The sequence below is a fragment of the Vidua chalybeata genome, chromosome 3 (assembly GCF_026979565.1).
Source record: "Vidua chalybeata isolate OUT-0048 chromosome 3, bVidCha1 merged haplotype, whole genome shotgun sequence".
NCBI lineage: Eukaryota > Metazoa > Chordata > Aves > Passeriformes > Viduidae > Vidua > Vidua chalybeata.
Genome location: NC_071532.1, coordinates 39235913 through 39255372, shown reverse-complemented (window position 1 = coordinate 39255372; position 19460 = coordinate 39235913). Strand labels below are relative to the sequence as shown.

At 49.9% G+C, this 19460-nt stretch overlaps 1 protein-coding gene across 3 annotated transcripts in view; it reads left to right on the top strand.

Annotated features, from left to right (window-relative positions):
• Window positions 1-19460, top strand: part of LOC128785024 (uncharacterized) — a 70352-nt gene that overhangs the window by 42268 nt on the left and 8624 nt on the right. For 2 of the 3 annotated variants that reach the window (XR_008429733.1, XR_008429732.1), the window contains exon 3: window positions 2929-3017. Coding sequence is in view for 1 of the 3 variants with exons in the window: in XM_053937097.1 (XP_053793072.1) it covers window positions 17058-18065 (1008 nt within the window). In the remaining 2 variants the exon portion in view is untranslated. Of the gene's footprint in view, window positions 1-2928; window positions 3018-16582; window positions 18362-19460 lie in introns of those variants that run through there. The other variant, XM_053937097.1, reaches the window with a different exon arrangement.

Sequence of the window (19460 nt, the reverse complement as noted above, 5' to 3'; positions counted from 1 at the left end):
CAAAGGAAAATGATGTGGGAAGCATAATAAGCAAGCTGCTCAGAATTAATGAGCTTACCCAATAAGAAAAGAATAACCAATCAATGTGAGCTGGGCAAATATAATTTAGGAATAATTGCTTGATTGGTTGTCTATAGTAGGCTGATTTGACCACACACAAGGATTAAGAATTAAGATGTCAAGGCAAAAAATAATTTGGCAACTGAGGGCATGTAATTTTTTGTTCCCCTCCCGTTATGACTGAAAGCGATTGCTGTTTGATATGTTATTCCCTGGGAATGAAAACATTAGATGGGCGCACACCGGTGGGTGGGGTTCTTCCTCTTCTTTATATGCTCCTTTTATCATACAAGGTCTTTCAAACCTTGCCGGGGATATTGCGGCACGAGACATTAAAAAAGAATCGCGGGGGGGGGGGGCGGGGAGTTGGAAATAAAATAAAACTACAGAAAACCCCCAGACATCTTCATTTGTGAGCACTGCATGGAGGCTGCATGCGGGGGCTGCATGCTCAGCACCGTGCCTGGTGTTGGCAGAGCCCGGCCGTGCCCTGCTCCAGACCCCAATCTGGAGGGCGATTCCTGCGTGGCGCGCATTTTCTGTATAATTCTCCCCACAGCCACTGGCCAATTAGTAAAGAACCCTTATATTCATCTATCTAAACTATGGGGAAGGTTCAGCCAGAAGGTAAATTTGCTTTGATCTACATTACACCTAATTGAGTCACCACCAATGTCTCTATCCCAACATCAAGAAATGTGAAAATGTTAGATTATTTCACTAGGGATTAAACCTAATTTTCGCGTGTTCTGCATTAACCTATTAGGCTGACTCATCTGCATTGCTAATGCGGCTCAGGCAGCTGTCACCGCTAAAGAAAAACATGATCATGCAATCCTTGAATGAATGATTCCAGCTCTGATTAGTGTTAGTGAAGTTAGCTGAGCCCTGGTGATAAGACAGGAAAATTCCCAGGTTGCCAATAGCTTTGAAAATTATCAGACTCTGGGCAAAATGTAGCTGGTGGCGCGTGGGGCCTCCCTCCGAAGGTGGCATTATTTAAGGCCGTCTCTCTCTTCGGGCTCCTCGCTGGAATGTGGTTGCTGCTGCAGCTCCTTCCAAGGGGCTGGTGCCAGGGGTACGAATTAAAATGCTAATGGAGAGAGACCTGAGCATGGACAGCCGCAGTTTTTTTCCTGCGTGGCCGCGTCCGGGCTTTGAATGCGGTTTCCAGAGGGCAGCGGCGGCGCTGCCCGAGCGGCTCTGGCTGGGAAAAGGGCCTTGGGGGCTGGCCACGGCCCCGGGCTGGGCTCCGCTCTTTGTTCCCGAGGCGCAGGCACCGCCATCAGCTCCAGCCGTTCCTCATTCTATCTGTCAGATTTAAATAGGAAAAAGGGGAGGAAAAAGCAACAATGGCCCATCCCCTTGAGATGGGAAAAAATTTAGGAGTGAGTTATCCCCGAGCAGTAGAGCCAGGAGCCAGTTTAATCTGATTAGCGCCTGCTGACAATGGATGCTCCTCACCCATTGTGGACAGAACCTTTCACTTTATTTGTTTCTATTAGCCGAGAACCCAAGATATTGGAAAAGTGGAACTTTGCCCCAACAATTGAAGAAAAAACAAATTGAGAGAAATCATCTAAAGTGTCAATATTGATCTTTTGGCCCTGACTGTGTGCAGAGAGGACTTGTTGAGTGCCCAAAGTTTGCTGCACCCGTTGCTGTGTGTTCTCAGTACTCCCCGAGCAGGGGGTGGTGGCGGCTCTTCCTGCCAGGATGGTGGGTGCACAGGGCAAGAGCTGCCAAGGCAGAACAGAGGGGTTTCCATGGGAAAATACTCAGAGCTGTTCACCAAACCACAACACTGGAAGGAAATGTAGTGGGGCTTTAAACTGCCAGGCACCTGTTGGTGAACTCCGAGTTCCTCGGTGAACACGCTCACTGCAGGTGTCAGTGGAGGTTCCTTCCCATCACATTTAATGAGGAAAAGCTTCTTTCCACACACCTGGAATGCATTCTCCCGTCTCCCAGCACTGATATCCATGACAGCCACGGCACTTCTCGGTGTCGCCAGCGGCTCCCCCCCCGCTGTTCCTGTGTGACTGTGGCGTTGCTCCAGCGAGGACAGGCCACACCTGGGCTCCATGTGCTGCTGCTGGAACCACCTCCCTGAACCACCTGGGGCATGGCCAAAGTTGGGCAAGTTGGTGTGACCAGTCTTGCTGCAAGGCCTGCTTGGTTTTCAAGAAGCAGGATTCCCCCTCGGTGAATCCTGCCCCGGAGGGGCATCCAAACCCCAGAGGCATCCCCAAGAGCCCTGGGAATGCCACACTGAAGATGTCCAGGCCTGTTAGGCATTGCTGGGCAGTGAGGGGCAGGATGGAGGTGGACACCAAGGTCAGCACAGGGTGGTGACCTGTTCCCTCCAGATCAACACTGCTGGCATTAAAACACAACCTTCAGAGCCCCAGGGATTCCAAGGGGAATGGGAGGAGAGGGATGCATGGCAGCATCACCAAGGGGCCTTCCTGGGGACCCCCACCATGGGCTGGCAGTGCTGGCCAGGGCAACTCAGGTGGTGCAAACCGTAAGATTTGGGTTTTTACCCCCAAGTTTTTTGCTGTCTGGAAAAGCAGGGACCCACTGAGAAGGGCTGTGTTCCCAGAAAAGGAACTACTCTGCAGGTTGGGAGAGGTGCCTGTTAACATCCCAGGCTCCTGGAGTAGCTGCAGACCAGAATTCTGTCCTGATCCACATCCTTGCAGGTCAGGGGATAATTTCTCTGAGCACCCATCCCTCTCCTCCCCAGTGGTGCTGCCCTGTGAGCAACAGCCTGCCTGGGAAAAAAAGGAGAATTATTTCGCAGAGCTACACCACAAAAATGACTTCTTATCCTAAAATGGGATTTTTTTTCTCCCTCTGTTCCAGTGAGCGGCTCCAGGTGTCAACTGAGCAAAGTCAGGATCAGCTGCAGTTATTCCAGAGTACGTGTCCATGTGCAGAACATTCCGGAACAGGTATTTCACTTTAAATTCATGCCCCGTCTTATTCCAGAGTATTTTCCCTGCATGGAGAAGCACTTGGCTGGGGTCTCTGCTTGCTGCTGTACTAGTGATAAGATGGATTGGCTGATCTAATAGGTCTTTTCAATCTCTGATTTTGAAAGCTAAGATTGGGAAATTAATTTCAGAAAGGTCAAAACAGAGCAAGGCTATCCTGCTGCTGTGTGATGGATCCTATTTTTTTTTAAATCTGCCTATTGAGGGAAAGGTTAGTTATTCAGCATCCTGCAAAAGAAAGAAATAAATAAAGCAGGCCGAGGAACACAAAAGTGTATAGATCTGCTGACCCATTCGCAATCCTCAGTTAATGAGAGTGCCGGGGAGCGGGAGCACTGAGAGGCTGCAGAGCTGGGGGCGCCGACCCCGTGGGCGGGGAGCGGAGTGTCCCCTCTGCCTGCACCGCGTGCGTGGCCGCCGCGGTGGCCAGAGTCTGAGAGGTCTGCTCCTACCCCCCGGCTGGGAAAACGCTGAGCAGATCCCTGGGGTGTCCCCATAAAACCCAGCCTGGGACACCGGGGGGACAGAGAGGGGCAGCAGCGTCACTTGGAACCACTGCGGTCATGGGGAGGTTTGGGGAGTTGTGCAGTGGGGTTTTAGCGTGTAGAGAAACAGAAGACTCAGAAGGAAAGAAGAGAAAAAAAAAAAAACCAAAGGCTTCATGTAGATATTTCCCTGCTTTTTATTTACTTGTTCTGTTCCAACACAGCCAAACAGTAAAATGGAGAGTAAATTGCTTTAGTGCTTTTAAAGACCAGGGAATCAGGGGTAGAGCAAAGGGGCCGATTGGGAGGTAATGACTTCTTAATTAACAACAAAATAGATTTCTCTTGTTTGTTTGCCTTTTTTTTTTTTTTTTTTTTGGCATCTCCACATGGTATATTCAGCAACCTGCTGAGCCATCCTTCCTCTGTCCACTTCTCTTCTTGTGGATGAATATGGGATGTTGGATTTTGGGAAATGGGGAGAAATCCATCAGTTTCAGCAGCACTGATCAGACCTTGTCCCAACAGCCCGGGGAGGTTGTGCTGTGCCTGGGAGGTGCCACCTGTGGGGAGTCCTGGTGTCTGCTGCTGTGCCTGGGATTGCTGTGGAGCCCCATCTCCCAGTGGGATCCCCATGGGGTATCCCCCATGGGCTGCTGCAGGGAGGAATGGGGTGAGGGACAGGCTGAGACAGCTGAAGAGCTGAGCTGTGGCCAGACCTCATGAGACCCCGCTCCCTGATTTAAGGGCAGGCTGTCCCATGAGCACTAATCTGGGTCTCTTCAAAGCAAACTCAGAGAATCTTGCTGATTGCTCTGGAGGTGGTATCCTGACTGGAATACCTGGCCAATGCAACATTTATTAACACACCCATCTCAGGTGTAATTCACCCCTGAACCTGTATGAGCCAACGTCACTTCACAGTTCCCTCTTTGCAGACAAATCCTAAACATGTATGGATCCAGGGCTGTCCCTACCATTCCTGGAGCTCTCCACTTCCTGCTTTTCCTGTTGGTTTCTGCAGCCAGCTGTACAAAACCCAAACAGGAATAATGGGTAAAATAAAGATCTCCAGTTGAGGATTCTGCTTTCAGGTTCAGTAGTAAATGGTAATTATTAGTCAATATACACAACCTACTTAATTTCCTTAGCACATCAGGCCACACTGGAGGTAAAGCATTACTTGGGAAATGGGTTGCATATCTCATTCTGAGCACAAGATGCCAAGGAAAACACTGGAGCACACAAACCATAACATCTGAGTTATCCTTTACCAGCAGAGAATCCCTAGCAGGTTTGACTAGACACCAGAGCACCTCTGGTGCTGGGCAGAGTTCTTGTACCTTGGGATTTCTTCCTGTAACTTTCAGAGGAATTTTCCCCAAGTCCTTGTGTTCCTCCCCTATGAAAGTGCATCTTTACTTGCAAGAGAATCCAAGTGTCCAATACTCAAGCTTAGGGTCAAAAAGAAGTTTGGGGCTTTATTATCCTCTTTTTTTTTTAATGTGTGTTGTGGAATTTTTCAAATTCAACCACTGCTTAACTGTATAATTTGAATGTTTTATTTTCATTAATGCAGTAACTTCACATTGAGTGTGCACTTGTAGCAAACAGGCACAGAGAGAGTAATTCTTGGTGATGGTGCCACAAAGATGGCTCTGTTGGGCGATGAGAAGCGTATGAGGAAAAAGGTCCCCAAAAACTGCCCCCACACCAGCACTTGCTGGCTTGTGGCTTGAGCTGCTCCATGGGAATCTCTTGCCCTGGGAGAGTCCCAGCTTTCCTGGGAGCTTTGCCCTGGCCAAGGGCCCCACCCCAGAGCTGCTGTGTGGGCTGTGGGTCCTCAGCCTCTGGCAGACCCCAGGAACACCAGGGAAATAGCCATAAACCCTATTAAAATAGGGAGCTGGTGGGAGGGAGAGGGGAACATTTGTTACCATCTAATCCTGCTCAGGTTTTCTACACCATATGTCTGAGCAGCAGAACATGTGAAATGTGTACTAATTACTCTGCCTGTGTCATGTGTGTATATTTTATATGCAGTCCCTGACCTTTTTGTTAATAACTTCACATTATATTCATTGACCTGAAACAAATTGAATTCAGTGGCACTCACTCCAGAATTGAATTACATAGTCTTCTTAATTGGTCTCTTATTTAAATGTGGAAAAGTAACAGTTTACCACCTGTAATTATTCTTTTCCTTAAGAAATTCCTGTGGAGCACATGTGTGTGCATGTCCATGGCACACATGCTGGGCTCCTGTCTGGGAGGAATTCCCACGGGAGCTCCAAACCCAACTGGCACCATGGGGCAGGAAAAAAAACCCTAACGAGTTCTGTCCGTTTGAAGCAAAACTGCTTGTAAAAGTGTGTGAAAGCCCGGAAGGATCTCCTCTGCTGGGGGAAAGGGCAGCCCTGGGCCGGCGGCCCTACTCAGCCCCGGCCCCCCTGAGCCAGCATTCCCTCACTTTGCCAAGTCCCATCCCAGGACACAGCGAGCACAGAGAGGGGAGGTGGGAGCTCTGGGAATGCTGACCCACCGTGGGAGAGATCCCGGCTGGCTGGAATCTCCGCTCGGCTTTCATCCTTCCGAGGCTGAGTTAATTGCCGAAGCCTCGAAGAGGAGACTAACTCTTTACTTACTATATTTAACTTAAAAATGCAAATGTTATTAGTGTCCTGATCAGTGATAAGAGTGCCTTTGTGCCAGGCTTTAACCTCCATTAGGGGGGATTAGGAGAACGTATCCACATTGGCATTTTCCAAGTGTCACTGTGACAGCACTTGCTGCACAAATGCCTGGCTGTCACACTGAGGTTTATCACCAGTTTTTTTCCTGCGAATGCAGACTAATAAGCCCAGAAATTACAATTGCCTCCCTGCCGAATCTGTGATAGGCGGAAATAATGATATCAGTGCCCTGCTAATCTCCTGCCTCCGCGCTTGGCACCAGCCTATTGAGTCACCTGTCATACACCGCTTTGATGAGGCGAATTCAATCTCTCAGCTATAATGACAATGGAGCCATTTTAATGTTTGGAAATTATTATGTGAAGGTTTCTCTTTGCTCTGTCTTGGCAAGCAAACCAGGTCAGCGTTCTGGCTGTGTCTCCTGCCGCCGCTAACGACTTGGAAGGAGCTGGCCTGTATTAAGTGAATATGCCAAGTTATTAGAAAGGAGATGCCGAAGGCAGTTGGAGTCGGGGAGACTCTTTTTATTTCCTTTTTCACAGCAAGCATGAGCCTGAGAAGATGCTTCACACATATGAGCATCTCCCATGCACCCGTGGTGCCTGGTGGGCCACGAGAGCCCCGTGCACCGTATGCTGGCAGCCACAGGCTCCTCGCCTCAGAATCCACCTGGAAATGGCTGGCTTTGCACAACAGGCTGCATGGAGCTGGCTTGGTGAACAAACCAAGCTCCCAAACCTGGTCCAAGCCCTCCAGCCTGCTGGTGTGTTGGGAAGGGGGCTGCTGGAGGGCTGCACCCAGGGCCTGGCTGGGCAGCTGTGGAGAGAATCTACGGTGCTGGATCCACCCCTGCCTGGGTGTCCATGTCAATTCACTTTGTGGTAGAGACACTGAATTTCTCCTTCTCTCAGGTGTCTCTGTGTGTGGAACTAGGTCACACTCCACCTTTGAACAGGAGCTGAAACACTTGGTTTGTTTATTTGAATATAAAAGGAAAATGACTATGTTTCCTCAAGCTGCCAGAGGTCCCAAATGCATGGAGGAAAGCGTCTTCAGCTGGATGAGAATTTAAGTCACTTTGGAGAAGTGCAGGGTCTGTCAGAGCCTGCTGCTGGAATTCCATAGGTTGGGTACAACCTGGGGACTTGTGGTGCTGCCCAGTCTTCCAGCTGGATGACCTCTCCCTGGCGTCTCTCTGCCAGGATCCTGTGGGTGTGGGTGATGCCATGGCCCAGTCCTACAGAGAGGCTGGCACATCCCAGCGGGAAGCGATGCTTCCCACATGGTTCCATCACCACTGCCCTGTGGGAGCCTCTGGCACTGAGGTGTTTGCCACCTTCCCTTGGCCTTCCCTGCCAGGGAATGGGTTTTAACCAATACAACGTTAATTTTCCAGTATCTTGACCAAGTCTTTGCTAGGGCAGGTTTAAAGCAGCAAAATTTCAGATGTCAAGCTTTTATTAAGGTGAGCGTTCAAAGCTGGCCCTGGATGGGTGTCCTGGGCCACTCTTCAGTGGGTGAAAGGCAATTGTTGGGCTGGAGAGAGGATGGAGCAGAACCCAATTGACCCACACCATGCAGGGAGCAGTGCTGAGCCCCTTTCACTGAGGGTCCTTGCAAAGAAATATTTTTTATTCGAGCTGAGTGCTGAAATTATTTTGAGGAAGTGATTATCTGTCTAATAACAACTGTGCCTGTGTGAGCGATTGCTACAGAAAGAATCAAGGCAGCGGATTTGGAGATGGGCTGAGCCGGCATCAAAGCAGCGGTGACACAGGCACATGGGGCTGTTCCCACGTGTGTGTTTGGAGGGATGCTCCTGCTGGAAGCTTGGCTCTGGCCCTTCCAGTGGGAACAGGATGGGTGATGGCATCGATGCTGGGATGTCCTTTGGTTTTGGGTACGTCCTCACCACCCTGGAAGAGCCCAGCTTGGGCCTGGACGTCATCCTGCTGCCTACCAGGCTTGTGCCTGCATGGTGGGGACCTGGGCACCGCCATCCCCACGCACCCCCACATCCGTCTCCCCTAATTAAGGCAGCCAATCTAATTAGGGCAGTGCCCTGCACAGCCACCCCATGGGGGCGCATCAAAGCCAGCGTGGGGCTCTGCACGGGCAGCACAATTACCCAAGTTAAGAAAACATCCCTGTAATTAGCCAGGCAACTCCTAGCACAAGGAATGGAAATTAGTCACAGCACAATAAATTAGTCGGTGCATATATTACATGCAGGGAGCACCCCGGGGGCCTCCTGTTTTCAAGCTTTGGTTTGCAGCCCCATGCCTCTCAATAAAGCATTCATCCCTAGGTGATTATGTGCCAGCAAAAGGAGTTTTTAACTGAATTACAAATTTTCTTTTCTAATTCTTTTGTAGGCAGAATTGGGATCACTCACTTTTTTTCTCTTTTTTTTTTTCCTCTCTTTTTTTTTTTCTCTGAAGGTCCAAGGAGCAAAGTCACTTCCCTCCCCCTTCAGCTAATAATTAATTTTCAGCTTTTCAGGGTGCTTCAAGACCTGCATTGTTTGCTTTAATTGGGAGCAGTAGTTAAGGAACTATTTCAGAATCCCTCCCCAGTTCTGAACTATTTTAGCTGTCGTTTCTTTCCTGGGGTAAGAAAAGGGGAGGGTGAAGCAGGAAATTGGACTGTAGCAGCACATAACATTTGCATCAAAATAATACAGCCGGCAACAGAAAATCACAATCACATCACTCAGAAGGAAGGAACAGAATACAAATTAAAGGAATAATGTAAATTTTTTGCCATTAAGCTTCAATGACCATTTGAAATGGTGCAAGGCACAAAGGTTTTGATGAGCATCATCCAGTTTGATTATTCATACTTGTGCTTCTGCTTGAATTAAAGTAGGAGTGCTAGAGCCTGTTAGAGCAAAATATTTGAATTGGTAGTGAACTCTCACCTTTACTTGCATCCATTTACTTTTCAAATGAATACCAGATAAGTTAGTGCATTTTATAATCAGCCTGTTTTCCAGTGAGTGCTGTCATTACATACCAATTTCTTTTAGAAGTGCTTCCTAAGAAACATTAAATACTTACAAATAAGGATGTGTCCATCACCGGCAGCAGCCCTCTGTGAGCAGGGCGACACAGGCAGGTTGTGTGTCCTCCCTGCCAGGGCTGTGTGCATGGCTTCTCCAGCCCCATATGGGGCTGCTAGCAGTGTCTGACCTGGATAGGGAACTCCCTGTGGGCTACAGGCAGGGATCCAGCCCCTCTGCCCCACCAACGGAAGTGTTGGTGTGTGGGTGCTGCAGAGCCATGTGCAGGAACATCTCTGCCGAGCTTTCCAGCAGCAGCCATGGGAGGAAAAAGCACGGCAGGAGCTCTCCCTTGACTCCCAGCCTGCAGCTTTCTCCCCTGAGCTATTGCTGCTTTATCCCGGTTCCAGCACTCACACACACAAATGGCTTGCAGAGAGGAAAAACGAGAGGAAAGACCAGGAGAGGAAAGACCAGGACTGATGTGAGTTTTCAGGTGCTGCCCTGTGAATAATTATGGATGCAGGGAAAAAGCAAGGAGCATTAGGGCAGGGTGGCAGGAAACAGCCTGGAGAAGCTTCCCTGGGGCCTGATCTGACCAGCGTGAGGGGCTGGCAGGTTTGCTGGGTGCCTTGAGATCAAAACTGGCCAGATGTTTGTCTGAGGAGATACCATGGGATTAACGGCCTCAAAAGTTGCAGCAGGAGAAATTTAGATTGGATATTGGGAAAAATTTCTTGTCCAGAAGGGCTGTGGGCATTGGAACAGGCTGCCCAGGGCAGTGGGGAAGCCACCATTCCTGAAGGGATTTAACAGATGCATGGATGGGACACATGGGGACATGGGTTAGTTGTGGCCTTGGCAGTGCTGGGGGAATGGTTGGACTTGATCTTAGAGAGCTTTTCCAACCTAAATGATCCTATGGGCTTCTGAAAAAGCCAAAAGGCAGACTCAAAATCAATGCAGAGAATCCCAAAAAGATTTGGAGTTGGAAGGACCTTAATGCTCATCTCATTTCACAGGCAGGGACACCTTCCACGATCCCAGGTTGGTCCTAAGCCCCATCCAACCTGGCCTTGGACACTGCCAGGGATCCAGGGGCAGCCACAGCTTCTCCGGGCAAAGCTGGTTTGCTAAGTAATAATTAGGTTATTCCTAATGTGCAGCAGGCTGGTGATGCCACTCAGAGCCATCCTCCAGCTCCCTGAGCTTGGAGGTGTCAGCAGAGTTCCTGTGGGCTGGTAAACACCCGCTGCCGGACCAGCGGGAGCTGCGGGATACCTCACCCTGCCCCGTTCCAGGGGTCGATAAAATGCCTTTTATTAAGATGAGGGAGGGGGAAATCAATGCGACTACACATCAAACCCGAACAAACCTCCGGTTTAGCAGTTCCAGTGCCATCCCTCAGGAGCCAATGAAGGCCGGGTTATTTAAATGAGAAAGGCCGGGATGAATGCCTGCCTTTGTCCGGGCGCTTCCCCAAGGTGATCTGGGTTACACCCATGCTCTCAGGGTTAATTATCAGCTGCTTTTCTTTTAAAAATGTTTTTTTCCTTATTGACACAGGGGGATTGATTTATGTAATATCCATCATAATTCCCAGATTTCTGTAGAAATCTGTGTATCCCCACGTGTATCCCCACGCACCACTCTGCTGGTGGAGGGGCTCCGCGCTGGCCTCCCGCCCCACTCCGGCCACCACCGCCCACCCTCCCGCTCCCTGGCCCTCCTTAATTAGAGATGTTTAATACAAGGGGCTCTGGGGTGCAATTAAAACCAAATAAAACAAAAAGGCGGTGTGGAAAAGTGCAGCCCTGCTCTTTCCTTCTGTCTTTTCCTCCTCCCTAGTGTCTTTGATGCCTCTCCAACCCACCAGGGATGGTTTTTGGGGACCACCAGCCCCAGACTAGAAGAAGCCAATCCGTTCTCTCCAAGTGGGGAGAATGGCCCCGCATATGTCTATGGGGTCACAGGCCTGCACATGAGCCTGGAGGTGATGTGGGGCCTCTCCTGTCCTCATCAGTAGTTCCATAAACCAGCTGAAGAAGAGGCCAGATTGGCATCCAGCTCTCCAAAGCAGGTCTCCCAATCCTGAATCTCTCAGTCCTGGTGAAAAGGAGCAGTGCCTGACCCCTCCAGTGCTGAGGTTTGAGATGTCCCTGTGGTGTTGAGGAGGTTTCCCTGTGCCCAGGCACGGGAGCAGGGCCGAGCTGGGGGAATGAGGAGAGGAGAGGAGAGGAGAGGAGAGGAGAGGAGAGGAGAGGAGAGGAGAGGAGAGGAGAGGAGAGGAGAGGAGAGGAGAGGAGAGGAGAGGAGAGGAGAGGAGAGAGGAGAGGAGAGGAGAGGAGAGGAGAGGAGAGGAGAGGAGAGGAGAGGAGAGGAGAGGAGAGGAGAGGAGAGGAGAGGAGAGGAGAGGAGAGGAGAGGAGAGGAGAGGAGAGGAGAGGAGAGGAGAGGAGAGGAGAGGAGAGGAGAGGAGAGGAGAGGAGAGGAGAGGAGAGGAGAGAGGAGGCACGCCCAGCTCCCGACACACACAGCACTTCAGAGACTTGAGAAAGGAGCGTTTCCTTATTTTTCTTGCTCCCATCCTTGGGTTTTTTGCTGCTTCTCCCCTGCCCAGTGCCTTGAAGCCCCACTGCCTTTGCAGGCCCTTTTCCATGTCCTTGTTTTCCAGCTGCTGACCTGTGTGTGGGCAGACATGGATTTCTGACAGCGCTGAGCACATCCCTGCTGCAAACCATGGCTTTCAGGGATCATTCCACTCGACTGGCTGAGAAGAAAACTGCTCTGATAGAAACTATGTCATAATAGTTGGGAGCTGGATAACAACGCCCCACTGCCGGGGCTGATCTATTCTCCTACACCAGCGTGGGGAATTGGTCTCCACCAAAGCAGAAAATGGAGCTGGCTTTTCAGGAGGGTTTAAAATTAAGTGGCTCTGGAGTCACCAGATGATGGTTTTGGTAATATTTCTGTGGCCAAGCCAGCCCTTTTGTTTTGGGAAGTACTGGTCTGCAAAGCAAATATCCCACAGCATCAAACCAGAGCTCCTCACAAAAGTTTTTTGGCTTTCAGCTCCCCATGGCAGCATTGCTGGGGATGGGAGGGTGCCGCTGCCTCTCCAAAGTGATTGGGAGGAGCTGGTGAAGTTTAAGAGCAGCAGCCTGAATGATGATGAGAGGAATGACGCATGCTCTGGATTTACTCAGAAATCAAGAACATCTGCCTAGGTTTGCTTTGGAAAGGCAGAAATGAGTGGGGGTTTCTTGAGAGTGATGGCTGGTCATCTCTGGTGATGGTGGGCAGAGTGACACAGGGTGACAGAGCCATCACTGGAGTGGGTGGCTCTGGCTGGCTGATGCATGTGGCACTCCATCCCAGCTGGCACCCTGGCAAGGGTCCCTGGGCAATTTGAGGAACTAGTTTAACTCTGGATTTCCAGTTTGGTTTTCCAGGGGAGGAGGTGCAGTCATCTCACAGCAACCACGGAGCTTACAGTAGGTCCCTTCCGGTGGCTCCCAGCAGTGTCCCAGCTGGAGGCTGCCTGAAAAATGACGTTTTCCCATGATCCAACACCAGCTCACCCGGATGCTGCAGCCATCCCCACACAGTTGGCTGCTGCTCCCTTTTCCTGGCACGCTTTGTACAGCTGGAGTTGGCTCGTGTGATAAATGGACTCGGTTCAAAAATATGACTCCTCTGAACTTTTTAACCTTACACAAAAGGGAGGAATTCTAAGAGCAATGGGTAAAATTCAATTAACTGAGATGACAGAAAATAATCTACTGAGCATGTACACCAGGCAATTGGAAGCTTTCATACCTTTTAAAAAGGAAATAACCTATTTCTTCCCTTGTTATCTAATGACACAGGAGTTTATTTCTCTGGAAGCAGTTACAAATCTACCTAATGGGCCCTAAATGCTGTTGCCAGGCAATTAGGGGTTCATTGTGTGGCTAATTCTTTCATTTCCGTGGCAGTGATTGCGGTGGCTGTGGCAGGCAAGCCGAGGTCCCTGGGCCGGCCGGGTTTGCCCCCTGGGCCACGTTTGCTCCTGTGTGGAGCACACCTCTGGCTCTGGTTGCGCCCGTGCTCCATGGCTCTGCCCGGGGCACTCCTGGCCTTGTCACACCGTCACTTATTCAGTGTCTGATCCGTGAATTATCCCGTCCCTCTGAGCTGATACCAAAGGTTTCTGCACGAACTCTCTGTGCAGCCCGGGCAGCTTTTAGTTATGAATGAGTGCAGAGACACACACAGGGGCGTTATTTATCTAAAATATATAAGCAGGAGGAATCTTCATAAATCACAGGCTGCTATTATGCTGGGGTTCATGACAGCCATATCTTTTTTTTGCATGGAAACCCAGAATATATTTAACACCCCAGGCCTCGGAAAGGAACCTTTCAAACCTGTACAATTGCTCTGTTTATCCCACTCTTTGGCATCTAATATTTGAAGTCTGTTCTACACAATCAGTCTTAAAATTACATAATTGATTTTCAAATTAGGATTTAAGACAGAATTTATTGAGGGAAGCTCCTCTATCTGCCTGTAGGAATATTGTTTATGACCTGAGGAGTGGGGTGGTTAATCTTGGAGGGAGAGCCTTTGGAAAGCTGTTTTACATTGGGTGCTGCTCATGTCATGTTGAGGAGCACTGGCAGGCATGGGGGAAAGGTTGTGCCTGGACTAGGATGCTGCTGGAGACCTGGAATGCTGCAGGACATTGCTGCCCTGCAGTGGCACCTCACAGGATCATTCCAGAAGGCCCCTCCTTGGGCTGCACTAATCAAGGGCTGTGCCCAACAGTTTACTACAGCATTTAATTAAAAAAATTTACTTTTTGAGGGAAAATCCTTCACATGCAATTTGGGCTCTGGTGTATCAGAGCCTTTTTTGAGGTGACTAGTGCTTTTAACCACTGTCTAAAGTGCAGGCAGTGTTAATTAGCATATTTAGGATTAAGTAGATTTAGCATGCAGTAATCATTCCCTAATTCAGTAAGAACTATCTCTGGTGAATAGTGGACATTAATGACAGTTGCAAGAGCTTAGATATTACATAATCACTAATTACATTCTGCACAATTAGTGGAGACTCCTCAGTGTGAATAGCTAATGGCTGATTTGTGTCAGCAGCTTGTTCTGGCTGTACAGAAATATAAACAGTCTACACAATGTTCTGAGGGAATTAGCACAGGGAAGGAGGTTCTCTGTGGAGGTGGGAGGCCAGAGGAGCTCTGATGGATGGGCTGAGCCTGGAGCCAGCATCGTTCCTGGACACCTGCCCTTCCTCATGGATGGCCTCAAAATGCCACCACGTGCTTCAAGGCTCTCAGCTTCCATGAGCAGAGGATAAATCTGGCACTCAGGGGCCTCTGAGGCAGTGATGGGGTGTTCTACTGAGTGCTGAGTGAAGCAGTGCAAAGCTGGCACTCACAGCCAAACCCTCGGTCCATGGAGGCCTCATGCTCCATGCCAGGGAGCAGCCAGGAGTGACACATGGCCTGCCAGGGCAGGAGCAGGAAGCAGCAACGTGCAAGTGCTGCTTGGTTTGTTTGGGTTTTTTTTTCCACCACTCTGTCTCTGAAAATAAAAATGCGATAGTGTCTTGCCCTGCCACATTTGGCATTTCCTCACCATTAACCATTCCTAAAAGGATGAAAAAGCTGAGCCTAGCTTTCTGCCCATCGTGCGTGTCACAGCTGCCCCTCAGGAAGAGGGCCTTCTTGGAGTGAACCTTCCAGGAATTTGGGCAACACTGAGGTGGTAGGCAGGGGAATCAATCAGTGCCCCATTAATTTTTAGTGATGGATTCTTACAAGCAAATTCAGGCTTCCACATTTGTTGCGTGATTAAAATGAGGAATAGCGGTATTGAGCTGATGGAGTCATTTTGGACAAATCCCAAGCTGGAGACCAGCACTGGGCCCCTATACCTTGAGGTATTGGGTATTTTAAATTAAGATTGCATGTGGTTTTAAAAGGCATTGTCAGAGAAAAAGCAATTTAACAAAAGGCAATGTATCTGACGGCGACTCTCCTGTCTGCCAAGTGCTCTTCTCTGCAAGTGCATTGTAGGGAAGCAGATTACATCTCCTGAATATTTTTGTCTGTTGCTCAGTTCATTTTCATAATAATAACTCACATCCGTCTCCATCCTTTCATGTTGAAGGGTTGCAAACTATTACACAAACACACCTGCTCCTGATGCAGCCACCTCCAGGGGACAGCCAGCGGCTTTCGGCAGCGGGGAGCATGATGTGGCCCCCTGTCAGGGGGACGCTGACCCCAGTGGCTTCTAGGGGCATGAGGGGTTCTGGGGAGCCCCTGCCTGCAGCACACCCCACCTCATACCTCCAGCACAGACCTGTCGGTATGTGGCTGCTGGGGAAACATGGGGCAGGTGAGTCCCGGTCCCACCTGTGCCTGGGGGGACCTGCAGAGGACACATGGAGCCCAGAGAAGCTGTGGCTGCCCCTGGATCCCTGGGAGCATTCCAGGCGAGCTTGGACTGGGCCTGGAGCAACCTGGGATAGTGGGAGGTGTCCCTGCCTATGGCAGGGGGTAGAATGAGATGGACTTGAAGGTCTTTCCAAGCCAGGCCAGTCTGGGATTCTGTGTCTGAAGGAAAACACCTCAAAGCCCTAGAAGCCTCAGCAAGACTACTTCTGCCCCAGCACGCGAGTGGCTGTGCCCCATTCCACACCCCCAAGCAGGAGTTTATAACATTTGCAGTGCTGTTTCCCAGCTGATGAGATGTTCAGAGTCAAGGCTGAACATACTGACCTTTGGGTACCTTGTCTAGAAACCCCATTTTTTCATTCCTGTAGGGCTGGCAGCTGGGCTGGCACAAGGTAAGGAGAGCAATGGTGGGGCTGAGGCCAGCAGGATTTCTCCTCAGCGTGCCGAGGAGAAGCAGTTCAGCAGGGCAGATGTGGCACGGAGAGCACCATGTTCAGTTAGGGTCGCTCAAAGCCATGCTCCTCAGTGTCACTAGTGGCTTTTCTGTGGCAATGACCAAACACGGCGCGTGCTGTGCCCTCCCTGCCGCCAGCCTCAGAGTGTCCCAGCTCCTCTGGCCTGGTGCTGGGGGTTGGAGACAAGTCTCAGGCCCCAGCACAGGGCAGCATTTCCCTAAGTGCTATTTGCTGAGGCAGGTGCTATTCCTTACGTTATCACCAAGACATTTAAATCTCACTGATTGGCATTGTTGTCTCAAAGACAGTGTTTTTCCTGCTGAGAAACTGCATTATATCGGCGAAACAGAGCTCATTTCCATTCACTCAGCAGTCTCTCTAGAAATGACATGCAGTGCTTGAAACTGTTTATTTCCAAATTCAGGCCTCCTCCGCATCAGTCATCAGCTTCAATTACCAGTTTTCCGGAGCCAAGCCATCAGGCAGTCTGACACGAGGGTCCAACCTAATTCCCACCTTCTCCAAAGTCAAGAGCATAATGTGCAGATGAAAAGGTGGAAAATAGCCTGGACTTCATTAGCATGCAGAGCCCGGCTGTTCATTTGCTTGCTGCAAATGGAAGTTCTGACATTCAGCGCCTTCTGCAATATGAGAAAAGTCCTCTTCAGAGTATATGATGTCCTCACCAGCCAGCAAAGGTCATCAAAAAGGCAGGCACTGACCTTGCTCCCTGCTCTTCATGACTAGTTTATTGATTCCAGGAACACCTCATTACATGCCGGATCAACATATTATTGCCATGTTCAGCGGCTGAATTGTTTACAAGTGCCTTTATAACCAGCAGAAAGCCTTCCGGATGATGCATGACTACACTCATTTGGATGTGACCTGCCAATTAGATGTTATCCGATCTGGTGCTGTGTGTTCTGATCCCTGACCAGGCCCGCTGCCCTGCATCAGCACGGGCCCATTTACTACTTCTTCCGAACAGCTCTTTGGAAAAGTGTCTATTAGCCTGTCAGTCTGTAAATATTTTATTTTTTTACCTCGGCAGCGGTAGAGGCACCACTGGCGCTCCCACTTTGTCATTTGCTATGCATAAAGTTGATAATCAGCTGGGGGAGGCAAGGGGGTGTTTTATGGCAGCGTCTGATGGCCCACCCTATTTGCAGTCAGCATGCGTGGCCCGTGCTCCTGCGCTGTGTGCCACCCCGCCACAGGGACCCGGCATATTTTATTCTGGCGCCAGCACCACAAGACTGCTGATTTATCAGTGGGGGGAAGGCAGGAGCAAACCCCCCCTGTGCTCAGCCTCCCCCTACCCTGCCTCCAAAGGCCCCATAACTTACCACCCAGCAAATGCCTTCCCCCTTCTCCATCTTTCCGGTGCTTTGTGTTCTTCCTTGTTAATATATTGCACTGTGTTATTTATCCTGGCGCGCAGCCTGGGGTATTTACACACGCGGAGACATGAGAACTTCAAAAATAAATCACAGGGCACAACTACTATTTTAATCTCTCACTACAGACACTTCTGTGGCTCCATAAAGAAAAGAGTGGCGCGGCAGATTGACGAGCAAGTCTGTAAAGACAGATCTGTGCCAAAAAGTGGTGCTGGGATCGATCATAGCTTCCAGGTACCAGAAGTCTGCACAGGCTGGGGTTTTGATTTTTCCGCCTCAGCCTTTGGTGGTGATAGGGTGGCTGAGATGCCAAAGGAAACTCCATGCAGCCAGGATGTAGCTGATGTGGCAGTGCCAGGATGTCTGTGGGGGCTGTGGCCTAGCTGGAATATGATAAAATGTTCACACACATGGCACTCTCTGCCCAGAGCTGTGCAAACATTAATCAAGTTTCCCAGTGCCCCTTGGCAAGTGTCAGTGCTGAAATTCCCTTGTTGGGGTTAAATCCAGGGACCAGAAGGGCTAAAGGGCTCCAAGGGTGAACCCACAGCCCCAAAAACACCACATCTCCAGCATCCAGAGCCAGCAGTGCATCTCCCCAATCCCAAAACCCACCGTGCCAGGCCCTGGGCTGCTGAACCACAGGAATGTGTCAGGAGGGAGGGATGCCCATGCTGGGTGACAGAAATCAGCTGAGGGTTCAATTCTCTCCTTACAACATAAAGCATTGGGAATTGGGGGCTGGGAAAGGGGGATTTGAATTCCTTAAAACAGCACAATTAGCTTCCAAAATAAAAACTGGAATATGTTTGTTTAATTAGAGCTGAGGCAAAATACACACTCAGGTCAAGCCAGCCTTAGGCTCCAGAGACAGCACAGTGCGTTGATCTGAATTTCGGAAAGGAGAGGGGAAAGCTTCCATTTCCTAGCAAATGCCTGGCTCTGGGCAGCCCTGGAGCTGCTGGTGTTGAATATTCAGAAGGCTGATTCCCCATGGTGAGCTCAGCCAGCGCTGCAGCCAGGTAACAGCGCAGGCTGGCACAGTGGGAATGGAGCCTGGGAGCTCCAAATCCCAAATGTTGGATCTCCGCCTGGGCTCAGGGATCTCCCTCCCCCAGGGAAGGTACCAGGTCTGGCCTGTCCCACAGTCCCAGTGCGGGGTCTGGCCTTATTTTTGTTGTGTTAAGCCTGCAGTGGTTTATCAAGTCCCAGACATCCCTCCAAATTTGGCACCTCATCACTTCGCTTCTGTTTGTGTCCCTGTTACTGGATTTATGTTCATGATGTAAATTCTCCTTTTAAATGGGAGAAAAAAAATCAGCTTTTTATGACAGTAGACATGAAAGTTGCATGACAATGGAGAAGTGCATTAACCCTTCCTTTAGCTTGGAGAACTTCATAATCTTTTAAAAATCAACTTTTTATTAATTTTGGAATGATGCTTAATGCCTGAGGGGAGTGAAGAGCAGTGGCATTGCCAGTGGAGCTCTTTGCCACTCTAATTTAAGGTCAGGCTTGCAAGTGCTGCAGGAACCACGGCCCATGCAGATATGGAATCATGGAATTGTGAAGGTTGGAAAAGCCCTCTGAGATCACCAAGTACAAGCATTCCTCCAGCTCTGCCAAGGCCACCACTAAACGGTGTCCCCAGATGCCACACCCACACATCTTTTAAACTCCTCCAGGGATGGGGACTCAACCACTGCCCAGCTCCAGGGCAGGAGCAGCCAAGCACCACGTCTTCCCATACAGCCCATAGGGGTGAATTAAACTGGTGGTGCTTGGCCAGCCTGGAGCTGGACTTCTGCATCCATGGGGGTAAGGATGAAGAAGCCACCTCAATTTTATTGTAAGATTGGGTTTCCCTGGGAGAAAATCAGTATGTCCTTCCTGGGCTGA